This window comes from Elgaria multicarinata, chromosome 3 (genome assembly GCF_023053635.1).
Source record: "Elgaria multicarinata webbii isolate HBS135686 ecotype San Diego chromosome 3, rElgMul1.1.pri, whole genome shotgun sequence".
Classification (NCBI taxonomy): domain Eukaryota; kingdom Metazoa; phylum Chordata; class Lepidosauria; order Squamata; family Anguidae; genus Elgaria; species Elgaria multicarinata.
The window spans coordinates 51,901,722-51,917,694 of NC_086173.1; the positions used below are offsets into that span (position 1 = coordinate 51,901,722).

Here is a 15,973-nt window from a genome sequence, read left to right on the forward strand (position 1 = left end):
TGGACATATAGGGCAAAACAAACAAATAAATACAATGCAAATTCCATGTCATCGGTTGGGGTTAAAGGTGGATTTGGGGTATGAAAAGATGGAAGATTCATGGTCCAAAACTTAGGAACATAGCAAGCTGCCTTATACTGAGTTACACCATTGGTCCATCTAGCCCAGTGTGGTCAACACTGATTGACATTGGGTTCTAGGGTTTCAGGCAGGATTCCGTCCTCACCCTATCTGGAGAAGCCGGGAATCGAACCTGGGACCTTCTGCATACAAAGGATGGGCTCTGCCACACTGAGCTACGCCCCGTCCCGGTGCCCTCCAGATGTGTTAGATTACAACTGTCAGCATCATCCATAGATATGGATGATAAGTGTTGTAGTCCAACACATCTGGAAAGCAGCAGGATATGGAAAGCTGCCCTGTACATGAAGTCTGAGGTGTTTATTTACAGACCTCTGACTGTTGAAGTTCTTCTTAGTTATCTTTTGGACTGCTCCCCTCTCTCTGCATTTTCCATACAGGTTATTGGCTCGTTTCATGGATGGGATTTTCCTATAGGCTATCCACTCTTAACTTTTCTGTTAAGTGGCCATGACATATCTGACCCCTGCTCTGTTTGCTGTGTCGGTCGCTAAAATTAAGCAGAACTCTGTTGAAGAAGTCCCAGTGCTAACAGTGTTGGATGATGATGATGATTTTAAAGAAGTGATTGCTATGTTATACCTAGTTTAGGTATGATGATGATGCAACTTTGTCAAACAAAAAGTGTAATCAATTTTGTTAGAAGCAAAATATGAACTCAGGATGGTGTTTGGTTTTTTTGCCTTTAAGAAAAATTGTCTTATTGAAAAGATGTTCAGGGCTGCTTTTGATTCCTAGTAAATGCAATCAGCCTTCCACCTGGAAGCATTCTGTCTGATATTCTATTTGCAGCTATACATCTTACGTTTCTAATAATGTTGGCTGATAGCAATAGTGCCCAATTTAGCTAGTACTGTAATAGCCTGACCCCCACCACCACCAACCTCCAAAAGCGAATTAAAGATCACTGCCACTCTAACTGTGAGTTCAAATCTTAATTATCTTGAAACTGAGGTTTATCAAATCATATCTGACTGAACTTGCAGAGTGTGAAGGAACTTCAATCTAATTGTTTCTTGCCAAAATCTTCTATTATTTATCAGTCTTAAATTGCCAATAGCATCATTGTTTAAGAACATGTTAACATTAGTCAGGATACTTTCTTGAAGGTACAAATAGAGATGTCAAAAGGCCCAGAAAAAAAAAACCTGGGAAATTTAGGCAAGATTTCCTCCCTGCCCCAGGATCTTCTTTGTTTTTTGTGGAAGATGGAACAGCTTCAAAAGATGCTCCCACTTCAGCCCCTGCAGAGACAGTGCCACATTCCTACCAGGGCTGCTGTGGCAATTCACAAGTACTTAATATTTAAAAAGAATGAGAGAAGCCAAAGCTGCATGAAATCCATTCTCTCTTCTCAGGGCAGCCTTCCATCTCAGACATGTGGTGGCTGGAGCTGATTATTCGGTGGCAAGAGGGCAGAACTCTTCACATGTTAAAGCACTATTTCTTCACTTGATCTATAGGGCATATAAAGAGGCTTAGGGCATTTGCATTGGCTGAACCCAGCTGAGATTAAGCCTGGGACCTCCTGCTCTGATCTCAGCGGTAGAACACGTGCTTTGCATACAGAAGGTTCCATCAACCCCTTGTATCTCATAGGAACATAAGAAGAGCCCTGCTGGATCAGACCAGGGGTCCATCTAGTCCAGCATTCTGTTCACCGTGGCCAACCAACAATGGCCATGGGAGACCCACAAGCAGGACATAACTGTACCTTCCCACCTATGTTCCTCATGGTGTACATAGGCATACTGCCTCTGATACTGGAGGTAGCATATTGCCATCCCAACTAGTAGCCATAGATTCCCCTCTCCTCCAGGAATTTGCACAATCCCTTTTTAAAGCCATCCAATGTGGTCTCTTCTCCAGACAGGGCCGGGAAAGACCTTGGGGAGCTGCAGCCAGCCATTGTGCAGACCAGAAGTGGTGAGCATGTGCCCCTCCAGATGTTGTTGGAGTCCAACTCCCATCAACCCCAGCCTGCATGTCTAATGGCCAGGGATAATGAGACTTGGAGTCCAGAAACATCTGGAGGGTCACATGTTCCCCACCCCTGGTGTAGGCAATGCTGAGCTCAATTGATTAGTGGTCTGACTTGGTCTTGGGGAGCATCATTTGAAGCCCTCCAAACCCATCTCATTGATATTTTCTGTTTCCCTTTGGAATCAAGAGCTGAATATATCCAATCCAACCTCTTGACCCTAAATTGATGCCCTTAATAAGCCAGCTTTGTTTAATGCCGTAGAAGAACTGGAAGCACCAACTCCATCCTATCCAGCAGCCAAGCCCAATAGGCACTTAGCCATGGAGAATAAAGCAGCAGCATGCCAGAGACATCAGGCCCAGGAAGCAGATCAGCCCACTCCAACGGAAGCCGGGGACTTGAAGATCCATTATGAGACGTCTTGGTTACACCGGCACTGCTCTTCACTCCTGAGCAGAGACAAACAGGCTCAGAAAGCTGGGCAGCTTTTCTCAGGCCTCCTCGCCATGAATGTGGTGTTGCTAGGCAGTGCTTTCATCTTCAGCATGATCTTTAACGGGGTGGCCATTACCGTGAACGATGTCTGGATTTTCCTGTCTGTCCTCCACATCCTGTCCTTAAGCTGGATAGCATATTATTTATTATTCACTAGGCGGAAGCCGCATGCGATCGTGTTTCGGGATGCCCATGCAGGGCCGATGTGGGTTAAAGGTAAGAACCACCACTCATTGCACCTTCTTTGCAAAGTTTTATAGTGCTTTATCTACTAGTTCCAAGGGTGCCTGTTAAACCGCCCAGAGAGCTTCGGCTATGGGGCGGTATATAAATGTAATAAATCAAATCAAATAGTCACACCACCTACTTTCTCACTCTGCATATGGGTGGGTGTTGTTATGCACTAAATGCTCAGGCAACAGTACCCTTTGGTTGGCTTGAGGCAGGCCATCTTAACAGACCGTTAGATCTCCGATGTTTGCCGGTATGGACAAAATTTCAGCATACTGGAATTGACAATAGTTGGAGAGAATGTACCATGCAATAGTATAAACTTACATATTTAAGAGATTGTGATGTGTAAATTAGAGCTAAGCACAAATGGCCTCTCAAAAATTCCCAGAGAATTTATGAACAGAGAACTTGAGGGAACATTTTCACCAAATTTCTCCACGGTGGAAAACTGACCATTTAGTTGATAGGCAACTGCCTTGCTTTTTAGGCTAATAAAGCTTAGAAGATGGTTCCTAGCCTGCACACTCCCTTCAGGTGCGAAGAGATTCCTATTTACTGAATAAAACTTTGTAGGTTGCCAGCAGACCTCTTTATTGTCTCACATCTCAGTGGAAGGGCTTAGAGTCATGACACCATCAGTGCTTCCCCCTGCCAGGAAAAACTACATCTGCTGAATTTCTCTGTCATGCAGCTATTAAAAGGCAGGGCAGCTGTAATGGGCAGATTGAAATGGGAGAAGGGGCTCCCTGGGGTAGCCTGGTCCCAAGTCCTATTCTGACATACAAGAGATTGAAAGAGAATACAGTAGGGTGGAGGAGCATAGCATACATGAACTCTATAAAAGCCTGCCATTTTACAATCTGAACAGCCTTGGTTGTCACCATAGAGCTGCATGATCATTTATATTGACAAAGTCTTTTGTGGTCTCATGTTCTGGACAATTCACACACCTCCATCAGAGTCCACAGGTCACCAGAATGATTAAACAATCATGGCGTTAGATGTTGTCTAGACCACAGGCCTAGGGTGAATATCAAACTACATTTGGATGCAAAGTCACGAAACACCAGCAGCTTTTATAGACATAAGCCCAAAACACTCGTTCCAATATCTCTCAAAGATGTCTTCAGCTAAGAGGGACGTTTTACTGTGAGCTCTAGGATAGGTGTTTGGTCATTTATTATTGGCAGGGTAGGCACAAAGAATAGGCAGGGTCAGGGTTAAGGTGTTTGTTCACTTGCTTTTCGCTCTGGCCCAGAGAGCATCGGGGGTAAGGAACAACAGCAGCAGCAGATGCCCTGGCCTACTGGCTGGCAAGCAAGGAAGTGGCAGCAATGTTGAGAATGAGGAGCAATAGCAACTGGTGACACTGGGGTTGAGGAGGTACATTCCCTGAGGGAAGGGGCCCACTGGGGGTGCCTTGCAATAAAATTCGCTTGTATTCGAAAGCTAATACAAGCTGCTTCTAAAAAATGAACCAGCTGCAACTGGACACATATTGCAGGTTCTAGAAACAAACGCAAATCTGTTTGGTGCATCTCCTTTTCATTTGTGCTTAGGTTGTTTTCTAAAGATGCCAGTGTAGTTGGTTGTTTTTTGTCATGACTAGTCTGCTTTTAACAAAGCATGGGGGGTCTGTGTGTTCATACAGGATCCCTACTATTGTTTGGTGTTTTCAGCATCTTCCTGAACATATTTCGGATTGGATATACAGTCAGCCATCTGCAGTGTAAATCCCAGGTGGAATTCTTCTTCCCATCCATACAGATAATCTTCATCTGCATTCAGGTATTAGATCCTGCTTCCTTACCTAGTGTGTAGAAAGGAAAGAGAACAGGGAAAGACTCTCTCCTACTAACAAAAGGGTCGGTCAAAGATCAGTGGCTTATTATGAATAATGGGTTGGATCCAGATTAGGCACGTGCAGTTGGGCTGGGGGGGGGGGAAGACTTCCGGCTCTCCATGGCAGCCTCGCCAGCCCCATGAAAATCCTACACAGAGGGTTGGGGGACCCTGCTGAATGGGGTGAGCTGCAGTGTGGAAGGAAGGGCACCCCCAAAGATCAGGTGGAGGCACCTCCCATGAATGGAGCCCTTCTATCCACAGTAGGCATATCCTGGATCCAACCCATTATATACATGCAGCCAGACATACACACACTTTATACAAGCAGCCTTCCCTAACCTGGTAGCCACCATGATTAGGAATGGTTCATAGGATACACTAAGACATGGTTCATATGACATGCTAAGCCATAACGTTTAGCTCAAAATGCTTAACTACCATGGCTTAGAGTGTTGTCTCCACAAGGTCATATACATACACACAGTTGAACACAACTGTCCCTAAGTATCCCAGTATGTATAACTGATACATAGAGAAATGTCATCTTCATCTCTGGGAAATCCTAAGATAGCTAAACCAATGCTTGACCTAGAATATAACAGATTGACCCGTCTCCATTTGAAAAATGCATTTGCGCAGAACTGTCATCAAGTTGCACACTAATTTTACTCTCTATGTTGGATTTTAGACTTACTTCATATGGTGTCATGCAAAGGACTGTACCCAGGTTCAGCACAACCTCACCAGGTAGGAAAACAGAAGTAGCATCAAACTGACTAGAAAGGTCAGGTGGTAGCTGCACGTGGGTCACACCTTTATCCTTTGGAGATCTAGCATAGATCTGTTTCAACTGTGTTTATTTACATGGCCCGAGGGCAATCCAACAAAACTGGGATATTCAAGAGTTTATGCTGCTTATCTTGGGTTATGTAGGCATATATTTACACATACACAATCCAGTTTCCAACCTTCCATCCAAGTCGCCCAAGGTGGCTAACAACATTAAAAAAGCAATGCAACACAAATACAAAGTATAAAAGCACAAATGTTTTACTATCACATAAATTAAAGCTAAAATAAAATAGAAGATCCTGATAAGACAGCCTATCAGATAAACAAGTAAAAAACACTGTTGCCGGTCACAATCCAAATCCACTCTCTTAAACATAATGTTTAATGGTCTCCTGAGGGTGAAGAGCAGAGTGGAGGGCAGATTCCGCTGAGCCCCTCCCTTTCACCCCCACCCCTCCCATCTTTTCAGGCTAGGATCCAGGGATCTTTTTCTTCTCTTTTTCTTTAAATGAAAGATCACGTTCTCAAGATGCTGAACTCTCGTTTCCAAACTGAACACCTTACTTGTGGAGTGGGATCACGGAATTGGCATGGTTATACACACACAGCCTAACTACACAGCAGCTCACACAGTTCCCATTTAAAAGTCCTCGGTTCAGTTACTTACAGGTTTATTTATTTATTTAATTTGTTACATTTTTCTACTGCCCAATAGCTGAAGCTCTCATGAGTTGGTAAAGTGTCGTGGATCAGGAGAACTGAATGCCAATATTCCATGAATACAACCTTATTAATGAAGTCCTATAGCAAAGACTATAAAAATGTGTTTCTTCTTTTACAGATGTGGGCTAATGCTGACTTTGGCCAGTAACTTCCTGCTGTGGCTCTTAGCAGTGACCAATGACTCAGTTCACATGGAAATTGAATCAGAACGTAACCACTATGTGCACGAACTGGAAGGCAAGGCTCATTCTTCACTTTTTTAAAAAAATATGGGCAGATAGGCAAATAAAATGGAGTATATGTCAAGAGAATACGAAGTAGAACTTGTTCAACCATGCATATTTCCACACAAACCAGTTGTGATTATGAAAACATCTCACTCAGCAAGGTGTAAACCTACATTACATCTAATCACAGATGAGCTGGTTGCAAAGATGTTGTTGTTGTTCAGTAGCAATACATAGGTATCTTAACCAATTCTGGGGGTCTTGTTTCCAAGGGTGGGCAACCAGAGGCCCTCCAAATGTTATTACACTGCAACTCCCATCAGCTCTAGATGGCATAGTCAATGGTGAGGCTTGGTGGGAATTGCAGTTCAGCAACATCTGGAGGGCCACAACTTGCCTGCCCCTGCAGTGGACTCTGCTATTTATATGATTACACATGCAATCTTATGGCAATGCCCGTAAGCCTCCAAATTTGGAGGCTTCCAGACATCCTACGAAGAATGGGAGGAGCAGTGGAGGCGGTCTTCACCTCCACGTTCCTCCTGGCTAGACAGGCTTTTTCGCCCATCTAATTAGGGTGTTTCAGAGCAGGAGGGGAGGCTGGGAAGGCCTTGGGATATGTCATCTGCTGGCATGGATTTCTATATTCATGGTTGGAACACTATCTCTGACCACAGATCCAGTAATCTGAATTATCATATGACCCCACAGACTCTTAGGAAGCAACCCAAAATTTCCCAATCTATTCTAGAATGTAGGGCTCCAGCCCTGCACCTCAAGTGTATAAAACAGTGCTGTGGTTAGGGGACTCCAGATCTGGCCAGCTTTGTCATATTGTGCTAATTTAGGAACAGATTAATCCAATCAATGGATTACCTAGGCTATGCCTCTTCTAAGAACTTCGAATTTTCGGTATTAGACAGAGACAAGAACAGAAAACAGCTAGAACAATTGATTAGGCAACATTCATGAGGTAAGGAACAGATTATTGCACCTTCCAAAATGAGACTAATGCCAATATTGGCAGGTCAGCGGGAATCTCCCCTATGCAGGCTGAGCTTTAGTATCTCATAACTTGATGCATTCGATTATGAAGAAATCGCTTATGCCAGAAACTTCATAGCAGCCTTCTATACGATCCTGCCATTCTACCTGTCTTGCTCCAGGAAACGGGACCACGTCCTGCAAATGCGGCAACTCAATGGTCTGCAAGGTCTTCCGGAAAGGCTATGTTCTGCTGTACCCCTTCAACACGGAATACTGCCTGATCAGCTGCGCCATGCTCTTTGTCATGTGGAAGAACGTGGGCCGGCGCATTCATCAGCACCACACTACTTGTACCAAGCCCGAATTCAAACTCCATGGAGTCATTTTTGGGCCTCTGCTTGGCATCTCTGCAATAATCATTGGTATCTGCATTTTCATGATGTATCAGATCCAAGCCACTGGTTTCTCCCCTAGCTACCAAGCATTCATACTCTATTATTCCTACTACCTCTTTTTGTTGCCTGTGATGACCGTAGGGGCCTTAGTCGGAACCTTCATCCATGGCTTAGAAGAGAGGGAGCTGGATACTCTAAAAAACCCAACACGAAGCCTTGATGTGATTTTGCTTATGGGAGCAGCCTTAGGCCAGATTGGTATCTCTTACTTTTCCATTGTAGCCATTGTGGCCACCAATCCAACAGATTTGTTGAATAGTATCATCCTAGCCTATTCAGTGAGCCTCATTATTCAGCACATCACCCAGAACATCTTCATCATTGAGGGGCTCCACAGGCAGGCGCTATGGGCAAAGGAAGGCACCAACCATGCTACAGATTTGACACAAGGGTCTACCTCAACCCAGAACTCACCGGATGAACACATGATTGCATCTTATGACTGTCAAGAACCTGCTCCACCCATGAACAAAGAGATAGAGAAAAATGAAAAAGAGAAATGTGAAGAGAGTTCACCCAAAGTTTACAATCTAGAAATAAGACAGGATATCCAGAGGTTATCACATGCCTACATCCAGACCTACAGTCATTTGAATTGGAAACAAAAAGCTCTGAAGGAGATCTCCAGCTTCTTGATCATGTGCAACATCATAGTAAGTATTTGACTTCAGTACATATAATTAAGCAAACAATCTGGTGGCCCCTAGGCAGCATCTGAGAGGCCATAGGATGCTACACATCACCTCCTCCAAGGCTTGTGATAGAGCTCTGATCTCAGAGGAGGAGATCCAGTTGTAGATCTCCTCACCCACTGAGGAAAGCTCTATGACAACCCATTCTTCACGAGATTGGCATCTCAGCCTTGGGTGGGGAGGATATGGCCATTTTGGTGGTGGTGCAGGAAGAGAGAGGACATAGATCTGCCAGATCCACAAGCCTCTCAGCTCCTATCCCTGTCCACAGCAAGGTAACAGAGTTAGATGTCTAATTACGTTTAAGAAGGAACAGGAAGCAAAGAAGTTCTGTTGCTCCTCCCACCCTGCAAGGCCCTTGCCAGCAGGATATACAATGGCTGGAGGACTCCAAGGTCAGAGCCCTCCTTCTAATGGCTGTCTAATTTATGGATAGTCTGTAGTGCAGCATGTGCCATAAGCTTTCAAGCACTCTCAGCAACATTGGACAAATGTAACTAATCCTTAATATAGGATTCTGATCAGAATCCACAAGCAGATTGATGGTTCTTTGCATATGGGGTTACTCAGGCAGCAGTGGGTGCCGGAGACAATGGGTGATTCCAGACGGAGTGCTCCTAGAGCTACCAACCAAAAGACATTTTGCAGCCATTCTGTATTTCCCTTCTTAACAGATTTTCTTCAGTAAGAAAAGGAAGTGGGGACTGTGGTGGGAAAACATGGGTTACAAATGGAAGGCACTGTCTGGAACCTCTAAATTCCATGAACGAGGCAAGGCGATGAAGCAATAAAAGCCTTGTTTGGAAGCACCTCTTCAAGGAACCAGGGTTATTATTTTCAGTCATTGGAAGGGGGAACTAGGCAAAGTTACCATGATAGGTCCCCAACCAAACTAAGATTAACATCCTCTGATTTCTGCTCTCTTTTAACATCCTTTTCCAGCTATGGATCATGCCATCATTCGGAGCACATCCAGCGTCTGAGAATGGAATAGGGAAGTCGTTTTATGGCTACTCCACCTGGTTTGCTGTTGTCAATTTTGGGCTTCCTTTGGGTGTGTTCTACAGAATGCATTCTGTTGGTGGTCTCCTGGAGGTTTATCGGTCTGCCTAAAGTAAAACCAAGTTTTCTTACAATAATAGCAGACTAAAAACTGAAATAAAGTTATCATGGGAACCAAAGCTGCATTAAGCACAAGTATTATCAGGATTTCACTTTAAAGGGGGAGATTTGTGATCTCATTTTGAACCATTTACTTCACTAGAAAACCACAAAGTAACCTTGTAGGTAAATAATCTCTTTAATGGAAACACGCACACCCCATAGCAACTTATTATAGGACTGATGATTCTGTATACATTATACTCTTGAATTACAGTCATGCTAAATTATCATTAATCCTAGAAATACAAGACTAATACAAAGCTTAGAAGATGTGAAAAGTGAGCTAGGTATAGCAAACCTTTGGGGAAAACTGTAAACTACCATGAATATGTCAAACCTTTGGGATGCATGGGTAATCCTATAGAGACTCAGAAGTGTTGTTTATATAACACTCCACCCCAGCCTGGCACAATGAAATAGTTGCTTCTTCTATGGCTGTCAAGTGTCCTGATTGCAATTATACAATTTATAGGTTAGGATAGACAAATGCTCTAATTTTATTTTCATGATTTATCTTACAAATAGTATATACTGAATTGGGAAAAGATTTAAGAGATGCAATGTATACAGGCTGGGGTCTGATCAAAATTATTGAAGGCATTAAATTTGATCAATGGAAAGAACAGGGACAGAACTGTGGTAAACCTTAAAAGGCCCCCGGCATCTCCAAACAGATAACGTGGCTAAATGTTCAAGGTTTATTGCGTGTGCCGTCAGTGGTTCACCCTGTGTTTAGGGTACAGCAAAGCAAATGGGATGGGATAGTGCCTCTAAATTATAATAGGCCTTGAATTAGCCAGGTGGTTGATTATATAAAGAATTAAAAGCTGGTCGCCACGTTCTGATCAATTCATCTTTTACCACTATCTAAATCCTTCTTGTTGCTGAAAGCTAATAAATGGAAGTGTAAACACTTCTTGTTTTATTGCTCTCCTGTAAAATAAATCACTCCCGAGAGCTATTTGGTTAGGGTCTGGGGGCTGGCTTTCTCAGTACGCTTATCTTTAAAAAAGGAAGCCAAAATAGAGTGCAAGAGGCTACTCAGGTTCCCATTTCACGGAACTTCTGCCCAACAGTACTGTGGCCAGTTTTTTCAAACTTAGAAGGACAAAAGGTTCTTATGAGTTTGGACTTTGTATCTCTGCCAATTTTATTTCAGCCTTATGTCAATATGAGTTGTCAGAAGAAATAAGAGCTGGATAAATTACTACTCTTAAAAGTTAATTATTATCCCATTCCTCACAAGTTGAAGCACAGGATCCCATCAAAGGAACTTTCCAAAGGTTAGTTGTTTTAAATGAAATATCAGGGAAACAGTTAGAGATCTTGCAAAAAGAACTCTGCACATGCAAGGAGAACAGCCTGGAGCCTTTCTACGGAGGCTTGGACCTGTTCTATCACAGCCAAGTTCAAACGGATTCATGGCATCAGCTAGCCAGCATCTAAGCAAACCACTCAAATCCTGAAAATAGAAAACTCCCATTCCTCAGTCAGAACAGTTTGCAAATTCATGTCAATGCCCTTGAATTCCATATTGCTGTGCAGGTGCACTCGTTCTACACACCTTAATCTTAGAAATCTATATTGCATCCAGGAACAGTCCATATTCATCACATACAAAGAACTGTGCGCTCTGTCCTCTGCTACACCATTTTACTTCCAGGTGCTGCTTCTAGTTTAGCCTTTAAAATGTCAAACGAAGAGCACCAGTTCAGCCATGCCTTTAATGGAAAGGTACATGTTGCAAAGGATGTCAGGTCACATAAATCAAACCGTAACACAAACAAGCTCATAAACCTCTTATGATAAAGACAAGAGTAAAGCCAGTTGCAGTGTTTTAAGATAATTTTATCTCTATAAGTAAAGCAAATAGTTTACAGTGCAATTTTGATTTTAATGGAACAAAGAGCAGACCTGCAACACTAAAGAATGAAAAAGTCAAGATAAACCCACAAGAAAAAAACACATTAACATAAAATAAAAATATGAGGGGGTGTTGTCACAAAGTGTGTGTGTGTGTGTGAGAGAGAGAGAGAGAGAGAGAGAGAGAGGGAGAGAGGGAGGGAGAGAGGGAGGGGGAGAGGGAGAGGGAGAGATCAGGAAAGTGAGATCAGTGTCTCATAAAGGAAGTTTTCCCCCTGCTGTGAGGTGCAAATGTGGTACAATCAGCCAGACCTTTACTAGGGCATTACCGAATCACATTTGAAAAACCAAAATAATTTCAAAGAAAATATAGACTTCAATCTGTCAGTAGGGATGTAAGGTGAAATAAATAGATGCATTTTGTCAATGAGGAAAGGGTGAAATGGAAGGATTTCAAGGAGAGAAAATGGCCTTTGAATCTATTTTTCACCTTCTATCTATATATTGAAGTCTAGATAATATTTAGAAATTTCCTACTTCATTCAATGATAGAATGTCCTAAAACAGGGGTGGGCAACATGTGGCTCTTCAGATGTTTTGTCCTACAATTCCCATAATCCTTCACTATTGGCTATGCTGCCTAGGGCTGATGGGAGTTGTGGGCTAAAACATCCGGAGGACTACAAGTTACTAACTACTATCTAAAATATCTAAACAAGCAAATTGCATTGGTACTAAGTTTGGCATACCTAGTCATACTTTTCTATGGCATCAGTAAAACTTTGTAAGAAGAGGGTGGGGAATGAAGGACCACAGGAAAAATGGCCTGCCAAATCTCAGAATCTCAGGTTAGGAGTCAGATAAGGTTGTCAAAGAGGTGATGACTGCCATCTGCAATAGTGAGGAACAGCAGTTGTATACTGCTGTGATTTCAAACTGTGGCCTATGGACCCTTGAAAGTTTGTCTGAAAATCTTATAAGCTAGTGATGAATGGACTTGCCATTCCATGGCCCATATCTGAATTATGAGAAACAAAATTAGAAAATGGAATAACTTGGGCTGGGTTCACATTCTATTGATCCCCCTTCACCAATCTCTTATAAACTCTGCTAGATAGAAATTCCCATTTTTAAAAACATTGACTCTATTACAGTCTAGCTTAATCAACCTAGAATAGAAGCCACACTATGCAGCTTCCAAAAGAATTAAACTCCATTCCAGCAGTCTTACTGCCCACATTTTTTATATTTCAAAACAAAAAAGATTTTCTCTAAATCCCTGAAAAATAACATGTGTCCATTTCATCCCACATTAGTTCAGCTTTCCAACAACAATTCTTGTGATAAACACAGATTCTTAGACACGCATCCATCTTTTAAATGAGTACCTCCAAGGCAAGGAAGGACAAGGGAATTAGAAATGTGGATGCTGCATTACAGCACCAGTACAAAGTAATTAAACACATTTGCAATGGCAGGAAAGAGAGGACCAACCAAACCCAGAAAATTGACCTGAAGTGACTTAAATAAATAGAGCCCCATAGTCACTATTACGTGAAGCTACTACCTCACTCTATCTAGGTACAATAACGCAAGACAGCAGCAAGGGGGCTGCAACATGAAGAGGTGTTAGGATACATTCTTTGGGAAAGAACCACAGAGCTACCTCCTGTAGTAGCACTTCCTTCACTGGTCCAGTTTATAGCTCTTTACATTCAGTGTCCTTTTAATTTAAAGGCTGGATCTGACTAGGAAGTGAAAAGACTGCTTCTCTAGCTAGTCAGTTCCAGAATTGCACCCAGAACCACAAGGAGAACTTGATGAGAGATTGTTTGGTTTTCAGTGTAACCATCAAAGCTGCCTTTCCTTGCATATCTTTCCATCAACGTTCCTAGGGAGTTAGGAAAAAGATTGTTAGGAAAGGTCTCTGAGCTTTAAAGTGGCAGGTCAATAAATGAAAGCGATTGTCTTTTGGATCACTCAGCAGGCAGTGAAATGAAGGAAGAGCTGTGATGAAGAAGCGCACAGCAAGATCCTTGTTTCCAGTGTTTTCCTCCAAACAGAGGCAAGTTCCCATTCCTTAGACTCGCTGAATTTCAAATAGCTTTACATCTGTGTCATACCAAATGGGAGGATCCACATTCCTGAAGGGAAAAACAAAATTAATTGCATTGTGTGTAACACAAATCCTGGTTTCTCCACCTAAGACAATCACAATGTCCCCAGCACTCTTATACATTTACAAGCAAAATATAAAAATACATCCAAACATACAGAGGGCCAAACTATTTTAATACTTAAGTCATTTGTAGTCCTTCCTCAGAAGCAACCCTCAGATCCTCTTGTAATTTATATACAGAGATCCTTAACACAAGTAAACCTTTAAGCAGGTCTTGATCATATCCATACAAGTTACACTGGAACAATTATAAGAACATAAGAAGAGCAGTGTTAGATCAGACCAAAGGCCTATCTAATCCAGCATTCAGTTTGCACGGTGGCCAACCAGATCCCTATAGGAGGTTCACAAGCAGGACATGAGCACAATAGCATCTTCCCACTTGGGTACCCCAGCAAGTGGTATTCAAGCGCATATCACCTGCAGGAAGATTTTCTGCATTGCATCTGTCCATAGTTCTCACTAAAATATTATAGTCATTGCAGGATCACTACAGGTAGTAATTTTTTTGCTATTACATACTACCAGGATGGACAACTGTGTTGTGCTATCTTGTCAGAATACTAAAAGTGTTAATTTTTAATTGAGAGAATATATATATATATATATATATATATATATATATATATATCAAGCATCCAATTTCTAAATGGAATTATCTATAATGTCATTATTATAGGCATGGACTGGATTCTTGGAGGTATGAGGCTGACTACTTGCCCTCTTGACCCTTGCCATCCTGGCTGATTAAAGCAACCAAAGGTAGACTAGTTAGGTGGGTTGAGGACAGTATAAATGCTTCCTTGCAGGAATTCAAGAAACCAACAATTTTGAAAGATGTGGTGGTAAGTCTCTTGAAGAAGCATTTTTAGACTCACTATTTTGGATAAGTATTGGTTTGTTCTTTACATTCAAATTCTGGGCAAGATGCTAGAGCATATGGTGATGACTCAACTCCAGGTATTCCTGAATGATGGTGATTAACTGTATTTGTTTAAGTCTGGCTTCTGACCTGGTTTTTGGACCAAGACAGAACTTGACAGGGTGCGTGTGTGTGTGTGTGTGTGTGTGTGTGTGTGTGTGTGTGTGTGTGTGTATTATATCTTTTGGCTCTACTTGATCTCTCAGCAGTTTTTGATACCATTAACCACTGTATCCTTCTTGGCTGCACTGACTGCTAGTTCTGTTGTTGGTTTGTGCTACTTAGGGCCACACCACTACACGTTAAGCTGCATAGTTCTGGCCTTGACACACACACACACACGCACAGCATAGTCCCCACAATCCAAATTGAGATTCTAGCATGAATGGCAGAGCACTTGAACCTTTTGCCCACTGTGGTCTCAAAAAGATCTATGGGATGTTTTATGGCAATGCATATTGCTGATGCAGGGGTCTGAGTTGGATTGGAACCTCAGGGGGAAAGCAAAGGTTTTTTTTAAAAAACATACCCCTCTCCCCAGCAATTCAGACTGGGGCCCCCACCTGCACTCAGGGTTTGGCTTACAATGTAGTTTGGCCTACAATGATCTTATTTACAATTGTTTAATATTTGTTTTTTTATTGGATTATTTTATTATTATTATTTTTATTGTATACCACTTTGAAAGGCTTTTAGGAGAGAAGTGGCCTATACATTTTAATATAAATGAATAATTTATATTATATTAATAATAAATATAATATATAATGGTTGAAAGAAGATTTTTTTCATCTCCTCAAGGCAGCTTGATCTACTCTGGAATTTCTTTTATACCTAAAAGATTTTACTAGTGTTTAAGTTATATTTACCACCTGGTAATTTAAATCCAGTATTTCCAATGTTATTTGCAATGGACCTGGTGAAAAACACTTCTCCCTTTCTGTTTCCAATATATGAAAAGCATTTTCAAATGTTTTCAAATGTTCTAGTATTTCAACCCCAAATACTCTTTACTCTGAGGTGGCAAGAAAAGTCTGGCTACTTTTTACAATTCGTTAAGAACTGTTTACTTAAAATAAAATGCTATACCATATATAGAAAATCTGGCAACACGTCTCATATTGTTTTAAACAAAGTAGAATCATGACATGCTCAGCACTAATCAATTTAAGACTTACCACAAATATTATGTCAACTGCATGCATACAATTTTAAATTAGCTGCATTCCTGCAGCTCACAGTATGAAGATAGCCTTTGGTCCCAACCACT

The 15,973-nt window shown here is 41.9% G+C and overlaps 2 protein-coding genes across 2 annotated transcripts in view; one reads left to right on the forward strand and one right to left on the reverse strand.

The window, feature by feature from the left end:
* The first annotated feature begins 591 nt into the window (after positions 1-591).
* OTOP3 (otopetrin 3) lies at positions 592-9,688 on the forward strand. Its single transcript, XM_063121501.1, has 9 exons — positions 592-705; positions 1,769-1,789; positions 2,530-2,836; positions 4,506-4,642; positions 5,388-5,446; positions 6,333-6,451; positions 7,608-8,243; positions 8,364-8,536; positions 9,518-9,688. The coding sequence occupies exons 1-9, from the start codon at positions 592-594 to the stop codon at positions 9,686-9,688; spliced, it is 1,737 nt and encodes a 578-aa protein (XP_062977571.1).
* Positions 9,689-11,430: 1,742 nt separating this feature from the next.
* The window catches only part of HID1 (HID1 domain containing), a 46,895-nt gene continuing 42,352 nt past the window's right edge, over positions 11,431-15,973 (reverse strand). The window contains exon 19 of the mRNA XM_063120258.1: positions 11,431-13,746. Within this exon, the coding sequence (XP_062976328.1) occupies positions 13,683-13,746 (64 nt within the window). The 3' untranslated portion in view covers positions 11,431-13,682. The remainder of the gene's footprint in view (positions 13,747-15,973) is intronic.

Excerpts from the sequence above, each read along its gene's own strand:
- OTOP3 (XM_063121501.1), top strand. The coding sequence starts at position 592 with ATGACATATCTGACCCCTGCTCTGTTTGCTGTGTCGGTCGCTAAAATT. Across the intron at positions 8,244-8,363 it reads GGCGCTATGGGCAAAGGAAG|AGAAAAATGAAAAAGAGAAA; the intron begins GCACCAACCATG and ends ACAAAGAGATAG. Across the intron at positions 8,537-9,517 it reads TGATCATGTGCAACATCATA|CTATGGATCATGCCATCATT; the intron begins GTAAGTATTTGA and ends ATCCTTTTCCAG.